Source organism: Anoplolepis gracilipes, chromosome 16 (genome assembly GCF_047496725.1).
Source record: "Anoplolepis gracilipes chromosome 16, ASM4749672v1, whole genome shotgun sequence".
NCBI lineage: Eukaryota > Metazoa > Arthropoda > Insecta > Hymenoptera > Formicidae > Anoplolepis > Anoplolepis gracilipes.
Window position 1 is genome coordinate 6,568,843 of NC_132985.1, and position 20,386 is coordinate 6,589,228.

Sequence of the window (20,386 nt, forward strand, 5' to 3'; positions counted from 1 at the left end):
TATATTATCAAACTTAAAATATATTGTAGAACACACACACACACACAACACACAAAATAATATATTGTAAAAGACGTATAATAATAATAAAATAATAAATAATATAATAATAAAAAAACCTTGTACAAAATGTTTTAATAAAATATACAGTACATAAAATATGTTTTTAAATTAAGATACATAAATTGCTTGATTGACATGAATCGTGAATATATCGAGTCTAGAATGAATTTAATCGGAAATGTCTGTTCAGCTGTAAACGTGACATTTTATGTAATATTATTCTGTCTTTTGCATTTTTGGTCATGTATTGCACTTTTGTCTTTATTCTCCTACTATTTGGTAAAATTATAATTTCGCTAATGAACTCTATGTCTGTATAATCAATGTGAAATAGTGTACACGTACATGTATGTATATAGTGAAAAAGAAAAAATTTATTAGTTTATTTTCTGTGAAATTTGAGTTAGTTTTAGCTAGTCAAGAATAAAGATATCGAAAAGTCAACCGTATAGTTCTTAAATAATTTTGTATTTTACATTTGTAGTAAGAATCTCAAACGTTCACAAATTTTTATAAATATATATATATAAGTCTGTAAAAAATTGTATAATATCAAATTAATATAATATAATACATCTCTAAATCTTATAATAATAATATTATATAATTAAATATATATATATATATATATATATATATATACAAATTTAGTATTATATACAGTTTTCTCTAATTTTAAAAGTGCCTTTTTATTATTTAATTTACTGACATTAAGTTTGTCTTCTTCTTTTTTTAACAAATCAAAAATAATATATAAATAATATAAATAAATATAAATAAAATTTGAAAAAGGTCAATATCATGAAATTTAAAGAAATACGCTAATCAATATCCTGTATGTATATTTATGTATGTATATTTAAAGATACGCTGATGATATTTTCACTTCTATTACAATGACTAATGTTTTTCTCCAGATTCAAAATATTTCAAGTGCTATTTTTCGTACTACTAATTCAAACGATGAGTTACTTAGTCCTCCTTCACGAAAACCATTTGAAATGCAAGCAATGTGCTCACGCACGCGCCCAAAGAAAAGAACGCGAATGAAATAGTCACGTAAACAACGGACAATGACTTCACATTGTCCTCGCGCCAAACAATTCTCGTGGATCCGTTATTTCTGACAGAGAACTTCGGTTTCTTTTTCATATTAATTTCAAAGTAGAATGTAAATAATATCAAATAGAAATGCACCAAATTTCAAAACCAACTTGCAACTTCATCTCGATGTACGAGTTAAATAAACCAAAAAATTATTCAGACATTTTCTTTTCAAAATTACAAAAAAGGATATATTTAAAAAAAAATTCTATTGATTATAATTGAGTATTTTATATATAGGCGTCGTATGTATGTGTGTATATATATTTATATATATATATATATATATATATATATATATATATGTTTTATGTATATAAAGTTGCAGAGCTAAAAGAGAATTTAATTTTAAGGCTAAAGGAATCTATTTAAATCTGCTTTTGTAAAGCATCTCATGTTTAAAGTTTAAATGTTTGTAAAGCATCATATGTTTAAAAATTGTAAGTTTTGTCAACAGGTTTAATTGCACACATCCCCAAAATTTCTAATATAAATTTCAGAAATAATTCGCGCGAAAAAAAAAAAAGAAACAAATTTATTAAACACAGCATTTGATTTTAAGTAAATGCTTAATAGTTTTCTGTGCTTAAAAATAGTAACGTGAAATATATTGGCACGCGATATATCAAAGTCAGCATTGCAATATTTGACATTTTCTCAATTTCAACATTTTTAGTATAATTTTAAAGTCGCATTTTAATAAAATTGGCAGTATGTAATGAATAAATCCCGAATATATAATACATATATATAGATATACCATCAAGTAGAAATTACATCAAAATCAGTGAACTTACAAAAACTTTTCTGTATTTCCATTACATTCTCTTTTTCCACTTCTCTTCAATCTTTATCGTTTTTTTTTTATCATTTATTTATTTATTTTTTTTACTTTTATATGTTATCAGTTAATTAACTCATTGCGCCACTGCTCTCTATTATCATTTAATATTACCATTAACTATAATAATTATTATTATTAATAGATTAATATTATTATTTTTCTTATAATTATTATAATTGTAATGATTATTATTACTGGTATTATTGTTATTGTTGCTGTTACTATTATTATTATTATTATTAAACACGTTATTATCGTACAGTTTTCTTATAAATATATTTATGCGTAAGTACTCTATCTAGTCTCTCTCTCTGTCTCTCCCTCTCCCTCTTTCTTTCTCGTTACCCTTGTTTCTATTATTACAACGCTTCGCTTCGCTCAGTTGCTTTTTATCGCGCGATCGATGGCGAGTCGCTGCTCTTCGACAGGGTCTGGCCTCTCACGGAAGGTCACAAGTCGTTATCATCTTCTCGAGTTTCTCCGCTTATAAGTCATATTGCCCTGATTTGCACATTCCCCCCTCCCCCATCTCTGCTGACCACGTAACCTTCCCCACAAATTTATCAGCTTCCGTGAAAAATGTGTTTTTTATAAACAAAATACTTAAATATTATAAAAAAAATATATTTTGTCAGATTTCTTTATGCACATAAAGTTTATATTATATATACCAAGTCATATATTTTTCCACATATTTGGAAAAAAAAAAAAAAAAACTTGATTTTACGCCTCTTTATTTTTTTGTCGATTCTTTTTTTCTTTTTTTTTCAATTGTGGATAGAACTCTTGATAACTTTAAGCTTAAATTAATGTTCTGCATTGAAAATGAAATTAGAATTCAAAATTAAATAAATAATAAGCTTTCGCAACGAGTAAAGCTCTATTCTAAAGTTATGATAGAGAGACTGAGCATTTCCTTTATTTAAAAATTTTTCCTCAATCTTATCCACGTGTAGTATAGAATGAAATATTACGGGTACAATTTTGAGTTATGAAGGATATAAACAAAAGTTTCATGTTAATAATTTGATGTATATAACCATATATAGTCATGAGATAAAATATGAATAGTGAAAACAACATAAGAAGAAAATTTTAATTTAGAGAAAAGTGTCTGTTTTAGAATAAAGAAATTTGTATTTTTATCTTTAAAACATATGTCAACTTTGAACTTCATATACAAGGTGACAATTAGAAAGTAGCTGAAATTATTCGACTGTTATTTAAAAACAAATTAACAGAATTTAAAAAAAACCGTTTTGAATACAAGTCACTTATAAATTTTATTTAATATAAAAATTATATAAAGTATTTTAATATAATTAAATTTTACATAAAAAAAAAAATGGTAGGCAACATTTAATTACTTTATATAATTTTGTATTTTGTTAACAAAATTGACAGATTTCTTGTACTCAAAATAGTTCGATTTTAAAAATTTTATCCATATGTTCCCAAAATAACAACAATAGTTTCAGCAATTTTAATTGTCACCCTGTATGCAATTTTTTAATTGTTACCTGTAAGTCTCTAATACAGACAAACTGTGTCTATATACATTGTCCGCGAGCAACGTACGCGAACAGTAGGTACATGAATGTCTGCAAACTCTGTACGCGAACAAATATTTTGTACGCGAATAGCGTTTTTCGCTCGAAATGAAAAACACCGGACAAAAATCCATAGGTAAGAACGTATTCGCAAATAAATGTTTTTTTTTTTTTTTTTTTTTTTTTTTTTTTTTTTATCAAGCAGTAATAATTGTGTTCTCCAATCAGACAGTTTCCTAAAAAGACATACGAAAAATATCGTCCAAGAAAATATCGTTCAGTGAATGCTGACATTTACGAATTATTATACGCAGATTGTATGTATAAATATATATAAATATATATATAGATATACAGATAATAAGATAAAAGTATTATTTGACTTCAGCATCGTTTTATCTAATAAAGTTTCATATAATAATTGAAATATAATAATAATAATAATGTAAATACATTAAATGAAATACAAATCAATCATCACCCGATTCAATAAAATGTGCTAAATATGTTGACCTTTTATTTTACGCGAAAAATACAGAGTGATAAGAGTAATGAATTTTACTTCGTACAAACAGTTTAATGCTAAATCTACGCACTCTATGCACATTTTATAAAACATAAACAAAACATAATAGTAGATTTTGTTTGCTTTGCAAAATAAAGTTCACTATTTATTGCCCCATTATATTTTACGCATAAAATGATGTTTTCAGCATCCATCGTACGATGTTTTCCTTGTGAAGCGAAATTCATCACATCGTGATAAGACAAACACAAATGTATATATGTATACAATTATAAAAATAATAATACAAACAAGAATAACGAAAAACACTTAACATTTTCGTATTTATATCTCTAAAACTGAAATTTGATTAAAACAATATTAAAATTAATCAGTATTCTTATCTTCACATGAATGTATCGTGTCAAGGTTATCAAAAGTATGTTTGCCTCTTCTTCTTATGTAAATAAATAAATGCCAAATCGATTCCTTGATCCAAGAATTCGCCTCTCAATATCGACATCAATTTAGACACACAGCTCGTTCTTTCTTATTAATTTTCTATATGCATATAATAGGAATATTTTAAACATTCTTTCGAAACTATAAGCTTTTCTTTATCATAAAGTGTCAAAAAAAAAAAAAACATGAGATTTCAAGACTGATATTTATATAAAGCAGCAGTTGTCAGTCACGTACCCTTTACATTAAATTTTCTAATTTAACATAATTTTTTATTACTTAAAATACTGTAAAAGATGCATATATTCAAAAATAATTTCTAAATGTTTAAACATTAAAAAAAAATTATTTTTGCACCATAATGGTATTATTAAGATTTTTATTGTTGAGGATCTGAAAAATCTGCTATTATTTAATCATACGAGTCTAGAACTTCTTTCAAAGAATAAATTTTTTTTTTTTTTTTAATTTGAACGGATTCAGTATCCGCGACTCGTTTAGCTGTCAAATAATCTAGTGTGTTTCTTAATGTCTGCGATGAATTTTTTTAAAGATGTAATTTATATTTTTTTCTCCCTTTTTTATATTCCCATTTACATATAATCTGTAGAGGAATTTTTCAAGAGTAACTTTTTTCAGTTGGTTTTTATTAAAGCTCGAGTTTTTGCATCTAAAACGCTGTTTATTCTCCATCGTAAAATATGAATGAAATTAAAACACCCGATCGAAAAGGATTAAGGAATGTTTGCAAACTTTAACGGACAGAAAGCCACAACATAATTATTGTTTTTCTGAGTCATCGAGCATGTTCATAACGATAAGCAGAAGTGACAAAGAAAGTAGATTATTAGAGTTGAAAAAAAAAAAATTTATTAACCCTTTGAGTCACGAATTTTTCTAATTGTCAGTATTTTGTAAAATTTGGTATATAAGGGTTTTTGGGGTCGCTGATTACAGAAATTTTACTTCCGCCATATTGGATCCCTATATTAAATTTTTTTTCCTTTAGATTCAGATTTTGCGATCTAAAAAAACCTTCAGAGAAAAAATTTAAAAAAGAATACAACTGTTACTTTCAATTTAGAACAGAAAATATTGTTTTTTATATATTTTTTATCAAAAAGAAAAAAGGATTTAACAAAAACAACACGGTGGAAAATTCTAAAAAAATTCTGAAAAATACTTTAGAGTGTACTAAGATTATAAAAAAATTGCCGTATTTATTGTCATAATAGATTAGTAGAAAATACATTTTTTCGTAAAAAAGGACTAATTTTGACAGTTTGTTTATATATGGTATTTTTGCAATTAACAATTAATGACTGTTGCAATTTTTTTTACACTTATTGATGTTCTGGAGATTCTGCAGAAACAAAAAATCCGGTATTTATTGATAAAAAAGTAGTTAAAACAATAAAAAAAACTACGAAAAAAAAGGTGGGTCTCTGGGTGACCCAAAGGGTTAATATTTATATTAACAGGTTAACAGTCAAACGAAATTTACGATTTCTTGATACAACCCTTAATCAATCACGCGAATTACGTGAGTATCACTGATTTACAGTTAGCACCTCGAGAGAATTTTCAGTGCGCTTATTAAATAGTAATTTCCATTTCCCTTGTCACTTCTCACGATTTTTCAGTAAGCTGCCAACACTATGTCCCTCATTTTAATTCTCCTTGTACCGCAATATGTTTTCCCATTCGACATCGTCTGCGCTTTATCTCCGGCTGTTCTCGAGAAATGTTCGGTCAGATGTGCTAGCAATGCGACAACGACGTAGTTGGTAGTGGTAGTGATGATGAATAGAGGTGGTGAGAGAGGGTGATGGTAGTGGTGGAGCTAGTGATGGTGGTGGTAATGTTGGTGAGGATGGTAGTGGTAGTAATAACGGCAGTGGTGGTAGTGGTTGGTGTAGATGGTGGTGGTAATGGTGATGGCTGTGGTGGTGGTAGTAATGATGGTAGTGGCAGCCAGTGATGGCAGTGACGGTAGCGGCCAGAGATGGTTGTAGTAGTAGTAATGGACGGCTGTAGGTTGTGTAGTGGTGATGGTGATGTGTGCGATGACGGTGGTGGCACAGAGAGACAGACAAAACGGACACAATGTTTTCGCTTTGGTCAATAGTGACCGAGGGAAAGCGTCGCGTTCGCATTGCAATACATGATTATTACAGTCATCCGTAAAAACATGCGACACTACAGACTCGGCATGGCACATAGCGAGAATATAGGGCGACTGTAGACAGCTGACACAAATGCAGAATTTACGAACTGACTTCTTCAGTTGATAATAATACGGAGTGTTAAAAATGAACATGTCACAGAAATTGGCCTTTTTTTTTTTTTTCTAATATTCCGAAGATGTCAAAGTCATCAAGTTTTATGGTAGCAAAAAGTGTCAATACTGATAATTGTAGTCTGTATACTATTTACAATTTTGTTTGCAATTAATAAAACAGTAGCTTTCGGTATCCCAAAATATATATATAAAATCACATCAATTTTTACTCTGCTATAAATATCGGATTTTTTTAATAATTTAAGAGACATTTGTACAAAAATGTCACTCACACACATATACATATGTCCCATACATATATACTGCGAATTTATCTATAAAAAAAATCAATTATTATTAATCGATGAATTATAATATATTAAAGATTTTTAATAAAATCTGTACATTAATATTGATAGAATTATTTCGAAATAAAATCAATTTTCATAAATAGAAATTTATAATTTTTTATCATATTGAAATTTAAATTCAAAACCAGGTACATCTTTTCAAGAAATGTAGACTCGGCATCATAATGCCTTCCAGTTTCAGTTTAGACATTTTTCAGTTGCATCATATCTAAATATATATGTATTGTACATTATATGATTTAGAATAGTTTGACAATTTGACACATTTTTAAGTGTTTGCATAAAATGAAAGACAAAACACACCCAAATAAAGCATAAAAAATTAATAAGTTATACAATACTAAATTAATTAAAATATAATATATAATAAAATAGTTTTGAGTAAAAACAAAAAGAAGAAAAATATATAATTTTAGGTTTTTAATCAATCATAATACATAAATATATTTAGACACGTGTTCGGTTGAAGAATGTTCGAACTTGAAGCTAGAAGAGAATAAATTACGAGTAACGTGTATATGATATCCTATATCGAAAATATGTACGTTCTCGCGAGATGTTTCTGGTTCGAAAGCGACACGACATATCAATAATTGGATCGCGATCGTCGCAATCGCGGCTATCGAGCATATAGCGAGCACGCGGTCACTCGCTCCGTTCTTGCGGTGAGTCAATGTGTGTATGTATATGCGAGAGCTAAAAATGATACGTTGCACGGGGAGTGACGTCATGACGAGTCAGCTCCTCGGCCGATGATCGACACGGCGTGGCGTGCGCGCGATGTGGCGACGAGTACATACGTGTATATGCGAATATTTACGTCAAACACTGATACCAAATTTGCAGCAAGTTGGAGAAAGAGAGAACATTTCGTCAAACTGTCGTTATTAAATTCTTGCGAACTGACATCTAATTGTAAAACTGCACCCTGCATGTAGGTTTAAATCTTAAATATTTTAGAGCTTTCTGACAGGGTGTCTACTGAAAAATCTTGTAAAAAAAATTCCCTAATTTTCTTGGTTATTTTTGTTTAAAATTTCAAGTAAAAAGAATATTTTCAAGACTTTTTAATACAACTTTCTCTAAAATAAATTTTTTTATTATATGCATTTTCGAATGTTTCATGAGAAGGAAAAACACCGAGCCTCTTAAGTTTCAATGCTAGATTTATAAATGTACTACAAAAACTGAATAACTTTCATAATTTTTCTATTATATAAAATTTTAATTTCTTTATTCATTAAAAGTTACAAAGAGTATTTGATGTAATGACTGTATGTACTTCATATTTAATATTATGTCGAGATATTAAACATATAAACAAAAAAATATATATACATATATTTATACAGGACAAACTGAGACGTCAAGTTCACGTTGTCTTACTTCATCTGCCGACGATTTTTTAAGCATTTCTTTTGCTATACTTTAAGAGTTTCACAATAGTTATACAAAAAGTTCTATATATATGCGTAAAAATTATTAGAATATTAATTAAACAATTAAATTGTTAAATTAAATGCTAGTCATATTTCGAGAATTCTATAGATTATCGAGACTTTGTGTTATTCTGTAGTTACTTTTAATTTTTAGAATTATTAAAATTTTTATCGAGACATTGATCGTATTTCGATAGTTCTATCGACTTTAATGACATTTCATGTCAATCTATAATCACTTTTAACTTTTAGAGAAGGTCTATGAGTAATTATGAGATTTTTATGCGTAAAAATTATTACAATATATTTATTAAACAAATTAGATTAGCTGAGACACCAAACATACAAATACTGATTGTGAGATGAGACGCTAGTTATATTTCGAATGTTCTATCGACTTTAAAATCAGATTTTGTGTTATTTTTTTTTTGTGTCGTTCTGCAATCGCTTATACTTTCTGAACAAAGTTCTAAATATGCGTAAAAATTGTTAGAATATTTATTAAACAAATTAGATATCGAAACGCCAGTATAACATGAATCTCATTTACGTCCACTGTCTCGGGCGATCTTATTTATATAATTATCTAATATATAATATTCTAATTATTTTTACGCATAAAACTTTTTGTAAAACTATTGCAGCATTATCAAGTGCTTAAAACTTGGCAAGAATGCTAAAAAAAGAATTGACGTGTCGAAGGACAAAGTGAGAGACAGTGTGAACAATCTGGTGTCTCAGTTTGTCCCGATTTTTTCCCAGTTTACTCTTTTAATAGCCAGCACTATTTGTTCAATCTATATACCAAGAATTCTAAAATTATTGAAAACATATGCACAATTCATTTATCATAGACGAGTGGAGATACGAGCGTCTCAGTACGTTCGGTATCTCAAACGATTTAATTGTTTAATATTCTAATAATTTTTATAGATAGAACTTTTTGTAAAATTATCGAAGAATATATAAAATTTTCAAGCACTAAAAATCTGATACGAAAAGATAAAAAAAATCTTTAACAAACAAAGCAAGACACAGTAAACTATCTCAGCTTGTCTCGAGCCATTCTTTTTGTTTAATAGTCAGAACTATTTGTTTAATTTTATCAAGAACTCTAGAAAAATACTTTATTAAAAATAAAGCCAAAGCTCTCAACAATTAATGAGTTTCCACGAAGTGAGACGCCAGTTTTACATATACAACTGACTGTTTACAAGATGAAAAGTAAAATTATCAAAAAAGGAATTTTCGAAAAAATTCCCTGAATCCCAATAAATTCCATGAGATTTCCCTGATTTTTCCAGATACAAAAGTTTGTATAAATAGCAAGACGTAAACAAATTTTTAAATAGAAAATAATTGCTGTGTAACAATGATAAAATATTAATCATTTTATTTTAGGCTGTTTGCCACCACACTAGAAATAATGTGTAAAAAATAAGGTTTCTCTGGCAAAGATTTTTTTTAACTTGATAACAATTTTTTTTCTAGAATCACTTAAAAATCCTAACAATTCTTTTAGAAGCATAAACCTTTTCGAAAAGTTATGTAAATATATAATCGATAATGCACCAAAATAATTTTGTGATTTAAACGTGATATGCTTAAATATATTTTAGTGTGATTGCATTTTTAAACCATATCGAAGCATGCGTGTTATAAAATACGGTCAATGAATCATAACTTATGAGTCTTGGAAACTGATAAGATGATGCATTATCACGCAGTGCCTTTGATATTAACATCAAAATTCAAATAAGTTAACGATCGAGTAATTTCTAGAGAGAGGTAGAGAGAGAGAGAGATCTTGATACTATATCAATTTTTTTAAACAGTTTATTTTTATTTAAAAAAATATATAAAAAAGATATAAATATTCAATGTGTATGTATTCTGCTATTTTTCATTCATTTCTTTTTTATATATCTTTTTTTTTATTCTTCGTATTAACAATTTTATATTTTTTTTTTACTTAATATATTCTTTTTTGTCCTTGATAACATGTTAGCTAATTCTTAATTTTTGCTGATCAAACAAAAATTTAGACAAACTACTTTATAAGAGAGAGAGAGGAAAGAAATGTATAGCTACATTCATTAACATTCATGCATAACGTATATTATTTATAATGTAATTCAGATATATTTTGAATATAAATCTTTGCGGTTTCTAACTATTTTTTAAACAAACTTTGCAATGCTTAGCACTGTAAATGCACATACTATTTAGTACAGTACTTTTTCAAAATTATTTAAATTATGTATTTACTACATTTTGCTTTTACAGTATTTTTACTTGTGTCATACATAAACGCAATGTGAATATAAATATAACTTTGCAGGAAAATATATCTATAGCAATGTGTCATTATCAATGTAACAAATATGTTTAAAATGTCATGCATATAATGGGTTAAGAGAATGTGTAATTTATGATAAGCACAATATATTAAATATATATATAAATTTATGATAAGCATAATGATCAGTCATTCTGTATACAGAATTTAAAAAAAATTTCATATTTTGATGAAATAAAATAAAATTCAAATAAATTTTTGATGACATTAATACTTGACATTGAATAAAGACAAAATTGGTTTCTTTTACGTAAAGGACGAATTTATTATTCGTTCATTAAAGTGTTAAAAATTTATTTCTGATCGCAAATCTTGACTTCGTCCTTTATTCATTGTTAGTTTTTAACGTAAAAAATTTATTGCTTCTATTTCTTTTAATCCTAAAATATATTCTATAATTAATACACACTTTTGCAACGTACCATATATAAGAATTAAAAGTTGTCTGTTATTTACTCTACAATTCAGTGCTGATATTTTTTTAAATATTATTTTTTGATAGCACTATTAATTTTGAGATTGGAGCGAGAAAATAGCAATAAAAATTATAGTATTACATGTATATCTAAACTTAATTTCTCATAATCGAGAACTCATAAATTAACGTAGAGGTAGCTTAATATGCCTACATTTCATCTTCACGTTTACTTTATTTTTCAAACAGATATGATAACAATTAATACAGAAAAATATATTTGTTTTAAGATATTTTCTCGAATAATAATATAAAATATAAAAAGTAATTATCTTCCTCGACAAAATATGTAAATCTTTTAATTTTCAAGTCAAGAAATCATTCTCAAGAAATAAAAAATAAAAAAATGAATTTTTAAAAATCTTTCTTACAACATAAATAAAATTTAAATATGTTGCTGCAAATCGAGCACTGATCATATACAAAATCATTTTCTTTAAGCATCATTATATATATTTTACTTTAATGTACAAATTAACAAAGAAACATAAAAAAACAATATAAAAAAGTATATACAAAAAATTATTCTTTAAGGTTTCAATTTTTATAACATCAGATGCTATTTCTATTTTATTAAATGGGATTTCTCAATTTCCACAGCTTAAATTTTACTTTTTACTTCTTATCTGTATGTAAAATAAATAAATATAAAAAAATATAGAAAATTATATCTTCAAAGCAACAAATAATTTTCTTTTATTTTTTATATTTATTTATTTTACATACAGATAAGAAGTAAAAAGTAAAATTTAAGCTGTGGAAATTAATATCTAATAAACTAATATCTAATTAAATTTCTGTTAATATAATTGTTGATCCACATGAGATTATAGTTGATTATTTAATCTACAAATCATCTTTTTCTTAGGGTTTTTATAAAATTGAATTATACTATTATTATTGCAAAATTACTTGATGTTTTAAAAAAATATAAATAAAAATTAGCAACTATTATATCACTTTGATGTCTCAGGTTCTTGAAGTTATATTTGATAATTTTTCGGGCAATAGTTTACATGTAATTTTTTTAACAAGATTAAGAAATATTTGATTTAATTTATGAATAGAAAAATTACTTGAAACTAATATTATCATAAATATTTGATGTAGAATAATTTATATTAATTAATAGTGTATTATTGTGCGTACTACTAGTATACGAATTATTATGCGTGCAAAATCCTCCCAAATACATTGCACAATCAATGTATACATTTCTAATCGGTCATTGCATCCCAATCTTTTCGAGTATTTGTACAAACATCGTAAGACACGAGTATATATAACGTAAACTCGTTAAAGGAAAATATTTCTCGTGAATTCTTCTCAAATTTATACACTTATATAAACTTATTAAAGATTAATAATTTTTATATGCTTGAGCGTAAGAATACAAATGGGCATAAAAATAGGCTCATACAATTTTAAATTTCTTAATTATTATTAAAAATAAACGAGAGAAAGAGAGAGAGAAATGTTATTTCGCACGATTGTTCGATATCGTTAAATCGATGCGTTAATAATTTTCAACGATTGCGATTGTTTTGCCAATTCAACGACCGTTTTGTGTATCTTTGCCAACAATAAATTTTCAGACATCTTGAACGTCAACGAATTGTATCTCGCATTTGTGCGATCGGAAAGTTCTCGTGCGACGCGTCCTCGCGCGAAGGTCGCGCCTTCGTGCGAGTGAATAGCAAATGTGCGAGAGAGAGAGAGAGAGAGAGAGAGAGAGAGAGAGATGCAGAAAGAAAGGAAAAGAGGTGGGAGAAAAAGGAGGAAAGATAGAGAGAGAAAGCTGAATCAATCTTTCCATATATAATATCGATACAACGACTTCTAATCTCCGATTTCAGAATTCAGATAATTGTCTGCTTAAGTAACTCTTATTCAAATATACAATAGGTATATTTGGAATGTGTGTGTGTGTGTATATATATATATACATATATATATGTCACAAGTGTGTACAATTTATTAGAAATTGAAAGGTGGGTACTCACACATAACAAGATAGCGTAGAAATTTTAGGCAGGATTTTCCGGTCCTCGAATTCTCTCCGATGGCACTCTCATATGCACTTACACACGTGTAACACGTCACTTATTTGCTCTTTTCTTTTATACCGCACCACGTATATACGCAGGGATACGCAGGATGAAAAAGCGCGAAATTCGGGTAGGTATATCGGATCCCCTGAAGAGAGAAGCAAAGAGAAAATAGTCGCGAATCCACAAACAACGTCTGTTTAGCCTCGCCTCTCGCGAAAGCGCGACTGATCGCTGTCTTCGTTGCACTCTTTACCATTCGTCACCGTCCGAACATATTCGTCTCTTACTCTCTCTCTTTCTCTCCCTCTCCCGCATCTTATCACCCATCCACTTTCAATTCTCTCTCTCTCTCTCTCTCTCTCTCTCTCCCTCTCTTTCTCTCTTTCTCCCCTTTTTTATCGTCTCTCTGCCCCCTTTACTTTCTTTTTCGTCCGAGCCTTTATCCTCTTTTCCATCTTTTTCTAGTCTCAAAAGCGCATTTCTGTCTTCGATTGTCCAAAGAGGATGGAGAACCGTGTTACGTACGATAAAGAGAGACAGACTGATAGACAAACAGAAAAGGATAGTAAGTAGAGACAGACGGAGGGAGAGGAAGAGGAAGAGGAAAGGGAGAGAGGGAGAGAGAGAGAGAGAAAGAGAGAAAGAAAGAGAGAGAGACGCACGTTAATTTGACGAGAAACAATGCTATAAAGAAAGGACGTTCTTCTTCGAAGAAAATGCAATGACACACGCACGTCACAAACTCCAATTCGACCGCTATGAGTACAAGCACGCGACTGCAGTGTTCGTACATGCTACGGAGTGACTCGCGACTCTGCCATCGACTTCGACGGTGGCGCTGCCGGTGGCGGCAGATGGAAGCGGCGCGCGCCAAATTTGATCGTCCCGTGAAGGAAGGGAAACTGACGTGACATTGCCATCTGACATTACCGTTGTCACACAACGATCAAAATAAATGCTCTTATTTATCGCGTGAAAAGCACACGATTAGGAATTTTATTCCGTCAAGATTAAAGGTTGAAGAGAAAAAGCAAAAATAATAATGAAATCAAATAAATTCTTTGATAGTATTTTTATAATTTTAATTATCGATTGCCACACCACAATCAAAATAAATATTCTTATTTATCGCGTAAAAAGCACACGATTAGGAATTTTATTCCGTCAAGATTAAAGGTTGAAGAGAAAAAGCAAAAATAATAATGAAATCAAATAAATTCTTTGATAGTAATTTTATGTTTTTAATTATTAATCGGAATTAAAAAAGGCCATTGAAAATAAAATCTAATAGTCAAGTTTATTCTGGAACTAGTTTTTTTTCCCACCTTTCGAAATCGCTTCTCAATTCCTATTATTCTGTTCTAATGGCACATGTGTAGAATGAAAATGTTATCAGGGTTTCTTTGTCTATCTCATGCTACGCATGTTAAATGTTAATGTGATAACGTGAAATGACTTAATGCATGAAGGTAACATTAGCTGCCAATGTGAACAAATGTAATTTTGATTTCTAACGTAAGAAAGACGAGTTGACAAGTTATACCGACTTTATTAATTTATTTCGATTAATCTCAATAAAATTACTAATATAGTTATATATTCTAACATCTTTTATGAGCTTTATTATTTACAATTTTATAAGATTCTCTCTCTCTCTCTCTCTCTCTCTCTCTCTCATACCTTCTTTTAGGGACAATTATAGAAAATAAAATATAATAGCAAAATTAAATGTCTTTATATAATTTTCTATGTGTAACAATATAATAATAAAATCGAGAAATTATAAATATATAATCTAAAGGCTAATAAATAATATATTTGTCATTGTAATCTTTAAAGAACATTAATATTACAAAAAATAGTATTTTAATAAGAGATCAATTATAAGAGTATTTACGGTTATCAGACTCAAAGTAAAAATAGTTTTATAACTACAATAGAAAAAATGCGTGATAATAGTAATTTGCGCTTGTTTAACATTGCAAATACAATAAAATTAACAAGACCTTTATTCTTTAAACACTCGTTATGTTCATAACAATAGGTATACATGACTACATAATGGCAAAGTCATCAAAATTATATTCTTGTTAGATCAAATTTTATGGCAGTCAAAAAATGTCCATTTTACTATATCTATCAAAGTTTTATATGTGTCTTATTTTCTTTCTATACTAATAAAAATCTAATGTTATTTAATATTAACATGGTTTCAAGGCATTATCAATGCAAGTAAAATAAAATGTATAAATATTCCTTATTAAAAATTGATATAAATCTTATTTATATATATGATGATTTTTATTCAAAAAATATATATCAGTGAAAGATTGAAAAAAAATTGATATGTCCTTAAAAAGTGTTTAAAAACTTTGTTTATAAATAACTTTTCGTTATCATTCATTAATTATTCAATTAAGGCACGAAAATTAAAAAGGCACTTTATCTCTCTCATTGCACTTTCTTACGAAGTTATTTTATAGTTAGTTTATATCAGTTTATGCATTTTGATTTAAAAAATTCCAATTATCCAGAGTATATAAATAAATTAAATATTATATAAGTATTCAGATTAGATAAATAAACTTTTGATATTAAGTTTTTAAAATTGCAAAATAAAACTTATTTTTTTATCTTCTCATTGCACAATTATTAAAATATTTTGCAAAATTTTTTAATAAATAAAAAAAATTCGATTATATATATAGTCACAGTTTTGATATGTATAATATTGATCAAAACTGTTTGGCATCACTACATATATGTGATAGTGCTATGACATAAGGGGCAAGCATTTATATTAACTACGTCGCGTTCTGTTGCAACGTGATGTCTACAAACGGTGCAGATCCACGCGATACTGAGATCCATCAGCGGTTTGCCTGAGATAATGCAAGCCGGGAACCTGGTGGAGCAATTAGGACACACGATGCACCAATCGGGTACCAGGGTCTCGCAGTTGACGCATTCTGCTTTATTATTGCGGCAGTCCTTCGGGGTGTGCTTGGTGAAGATGTTCACCGCCAGTTCTTCGTACTCTTCTTTTTTCGCTTCCGAGATCGTCTCGAGCCCCTCCAATTTTATAAAGGCCTTCGAACAGGTAGCAAACGCGTGACTAACGGCGCTTGATAATGCCAATAGACAATAAATGTCTTCTACCTCTAGAATATCCTCATAATCTCTCAACCGTAGGGCCGTCTTCATCGCGGCGTCGAAATTGCCGTCGTATAATTGTCTGTGTGCAAGCAAAAAGAAGTGATACGCTTCGGCACCTCGCCAGGCATTTTCTATGATTTTGGTATCCTCGTTGCTTTCAGTGAGGCCCATAACGATGTTGCTGCGACCGCCCTTTATCGCCGGAACGCTGTTGATATGATCCTCAATCAGTAACGCTGCGAGAACATATATCTTTTTAACGCGCAAAGGATGCGACTTGGACTTGGCTTGTTCCTCGGCAAGACGAAACAGTAATTTAGCCGCTTCCAAATTATAGTTGGCTTTCTTGTACAGCTCGATCGCCTGAAGACGTTTGCCATTTGATAATAAGTGATTAGCGTATTTGTTTAGTAACTCACCAATCTGCGCCATTTTGTAAGTTTTCGCCAGATCAACGGCTTGATCCCAGTGATTCAGACGCACGCATGTATCCACGGCAAGTTTCACATCGCCGTATTTGATATAGGCTGCCACTGCTTGCGAACTCATCCCTACCGAAGCCAACATTCTTGCTACGGTTTTCAGGATAGGACTCTTGTCCGGCAACTGATCCACTGTTGCCGCCAGTTGATGGAAATCCTCCAATTTGTAATAACATTGAATAAGTTTCTCCAGATTCCTACCCTTCTCGTAGTATTCCTTCGCGCTCTCCCAATTTTGTCTTTCGGCAAAGTGATCGGCAATCTTGTTGTACGCGTGCTCCATCTGCTTGTCCGAACCTCCGATGCCCATCTTCATCAGCTGCACCACTCGGAAGTAGTCACCTAGTTTCTGACGCAATGCAATCGCCAAGTCTCTTCTGTCTATGTCTAAATACAGTTTCTCGGCCTCGTCGTAATTGCCAAGAAACGCTGCTACTTCGGCCTTCTTCAACTGGTCGTTATGCACATTCTGCAAACGTTTGATAAACTGTATACCTAGATAATCTGTGCATCTTACCATAGCGTTTTCTGCCGTTTCTAAATCAAGCTTCATCAACGCGGATTCAGCCAGTAAACGCCACAGACGTGGATGAGGATTATCTTGGATGAAATTATTGGCCTCCTTCAAACCTACTTTGGCCAACAACTCTCTCGTGTCTCTGAGAGATTTTACTTCCAAATCGACAATCAATTCTTTTCGCGTCTCCTCGGGTTTCAGCATGAGATCATCTAGTAAAACGCAACGTATCTCCAAATCTTGGAATGCACAAATGTATCCGGAGCAGGCTATAGGCTCTTCAGGGTCCAGCCCTCTCAAAACATACATTCTAGTCTTCTCCATAATCGCCAAGAGCGCGGGATTGTCTTGTGCCCAACACATGGCCCATACATCCTTTCTCTCAAATTTGGCTACATCTTCGTTCGCGTCTCCGTCTCGCGAATTGGGCGTTTTTTGCGGATCCAGATCCAACATGGTGAGAATACCGTTAGCATCCATGATGGAGACACGCGTAGAGTCACAATTAATGGCGAGTCTGTGTAATCTACGCGCTGTATTGTATCTATTCATGAGCGTAACTTGTGGCAAGGAATATCGTTGGATCATCCCCGATTCTCTGCCAACTAAAAGAACTTTCTCAGTGGCGTAAATACAACAAATTGGGTCCATGCTAGCTTTCGTGCTGATGGGAGTCTCGAATGTACCGTCTTTGTCTAAATCCTGAATAACTTCTGTCACGCCGGTCGGCGTTTCGTCCACATGATAGATCTTGTATTTGCGCATTCTGCTGGGGTGTAACGTTGAATTACGGGGCGTGCGAAAGTGCCATACCAGGAAATTATTTTTGGACGCAGCCATAACCATGTTGCCAGTCATAGTGAGATATAATGGCTCTAGATCCATGAATTTTGAATCTATCGGTGTAGCAATAGTGTTACAAACGAGCAAAGCGAATTGTTCAGTAGCTTGAGTAGGATCGTTTCTCACGGAGAGCACGCAATGCTCCCCGTATGAGGCTATCGATATCAAGGAACGCACATACTTAGTGCAACACGTGTTGTTGCTCGTGTTCCAGAAAGTCACGCAAATGCCATCCTTGTTGACCTTCTCGTTTGTGAAAACAACCGTGTTACTGAAATAAGTCCATTTGTAATCCAGACGAATATTTGCGAAATATATGTGCGAGTCGACAGATAAGGCGACTCTGAGAGAAGCTTTCTCCCAAGTACAACACGTTACTTCTTTGCCTGGTATCTTCAAAGTCCTCACGTGCTCGCCAAATGGTGTATAAAACTGTATGACATTCATGTCCTTTGTTTCTCCATTACTGAGTAACGGCATCATACCCGTTACCGCCAATAAGGAGCCGCAACTGTTCCAGCAACACCACGAAGCAGTCACACCAGTTTCCATCATAATCGGGTTGTCGTCATTGGTATCTCGCATTAATTGTATCATGCCATTGCGATAGCAGATAGCAAGAGTAGGGCAGTCTATTGCAACGTAACCATTTCTTCCGTCGTACCATTGTAGTGCCACTATGATCTGAAACTGAGAGGTATTGAATGAAGGTATACTCAGTTTTGTTAGGAATACACCTTGATTATTGTAGAGATGAAGTTCCCCGTTTTTTAAACCGAATAGAAGTAATTTTCCATCCGGAGACCATTGTACGGCAGACAGGGATACATTTTTCAGTTCTTTACCCCAGATCCTGTTACCATCGACAGAACCGACAATCACAGCTCCATCTTCATAGACTATACATATCTTTTGACCATCGCAACTCCACGCCATTCCTTTTACTACAGACTTGTTGCGATTGTTTATCATTTCTTCATACCACGACCCTTTGTACAGCATCCAAACAATTATAACTCCATTTTGATCACTCGAGGTCAACTTCTGATGCGCTTCATTCCATGTAACCACTTGAACATGACCGTTGTGGCCCTCTAGAGGCTGATTCATGCTCAAATTACTTGCCGCAGCCAAGCCTCGAGCTTTTCCTCCACTATGTGAGCTATTAACATTGGAATCCACTCGTAACACCTTCAACAGACCATCCTCTCCTCCGACAGCAATGTACCCATCTCTTTGATTCCATGCTATGCAGTTTAATCGGAAGTTGTTTGGTATGGAGATTTTCTTACTTAGATATACAAACATTGCTGGTTTATGTCAGTTATGTTTTCGACAATTTTTGCACAGAATTCGACGCATTGGGCTCTGAAATCAAAATATCATATTTTAATGTAATACATTAATTTTCTCATAATAATTATGTTAATTTTATAATTTTATAAGAAGCGATTTGTAAGCGAAAGAATTCAAAGTAAGCTTTCAGGATAATTTATTCACATTGTTACAAAAGAAGTTTCGTACTTTATTACGAAAAGTGTCACTCGATAAATAAACAGTTATAGTTTTATACTTGACACAGCACTCTTGATAGGACCATCATAACAGTAAACACTACATATTGTCAAGTTTTCCTTAGCAACGCGGACAATGTGTGTTCATACGTAGATAGGCTATGGCTGTCATAAATTGGACATTGGACGCAATGTGAACCCGCCATAAGTCAGGTGAAGACGCAGCTTATCAAAATTAATTTTTCGAACTTTCGATTGCAATTATAATTGTTGATTATTGTTGGTCGAATTTTAACGTTTGTTTGATTATTAATTTAATTATTATTAACAAAATAAATATGAGTGTAAAATTACCCAATAGAAATTTATT

At 30.9% G+C, this 20,386-nt stretch overlaps 2 protein-coding genes across 6 annotated transcripts in view; both read right to left on the reverse strand.

Annotated features, from left to right (window-relative positions):
* Positions 1-14,324, reverse strand: part of Ecr (ecdysone receptor) — a 50,739-nt gene extending 36,415 nt beyond the window's left edge. The window contains exons 1-2 of one of the 2 annotated variants that reach the window (XM_072907772.1): positions 14,167-14,324; positions 13,457-13,649 (exon numbers count right to left, since the gene is read on the reverse strand). The gene's annotated coding sequence lies outside the window, so the exon portion shown is untranslated. Of the gene's footprint in view, positions 1-13,456; positions 13,650-13,757; positions 13,820-14,166 lie in introns of those variants that run through there. The other variant, XM_072907773.1, reaches the window with a different exon arrangement.
* Positions 14,325-15,217: 893 nt separating this feature from the next.
* Oseg4 (intraflagellar transport protein Oseg4) lies at positions 15,218-20,186 on the reverse strand. Of its 4 annotated transcripts, none has more exons than XM_072907968.1 (3): positions 20,027-20,186; positions 17,080-19,870; positions 15,218-16,896 (listed from the first exon to the last, which is right to left on the reverse strand). In XM_072907968.1, exons 2-3 carry the CDS (start codon positions 19,808-19,810, stop codon positions 16,259-16,261), a joined length of 3,369 nt encoding a protein of 1,122 aa, XP_072764069.1. In that variant the 5' UTR covers positions 19,811-19,870; positions 20,027-20,186; the 3' UTR covers positions 15,218-16,258. The 4 variants fall into 4 exon arrangements, with proteins under 4 accessions (XP_072764069.1, XP_072764067.1, XP_072764065.1 ...); XM_072907966.1 differs by having other exon boundaries at positions 15,218-16,594; positions 16,664-19,870; XM_072907964.1 differs by having other exon boundaries at positions 15,218-19,870.
* Between the last annotated feature and the right edge of the window lie 200 nt (positions 20,187-20,386).

Excerpts from the sequence above, each read along its gene's own strand:
- Oseg4 (XM_072907964.1), bottom strand. The coding sequence starts at position 19,810 with ATGTTTGTATATCTAAGTAAGAAAATCTCCATACCAAACAACTTCCGA.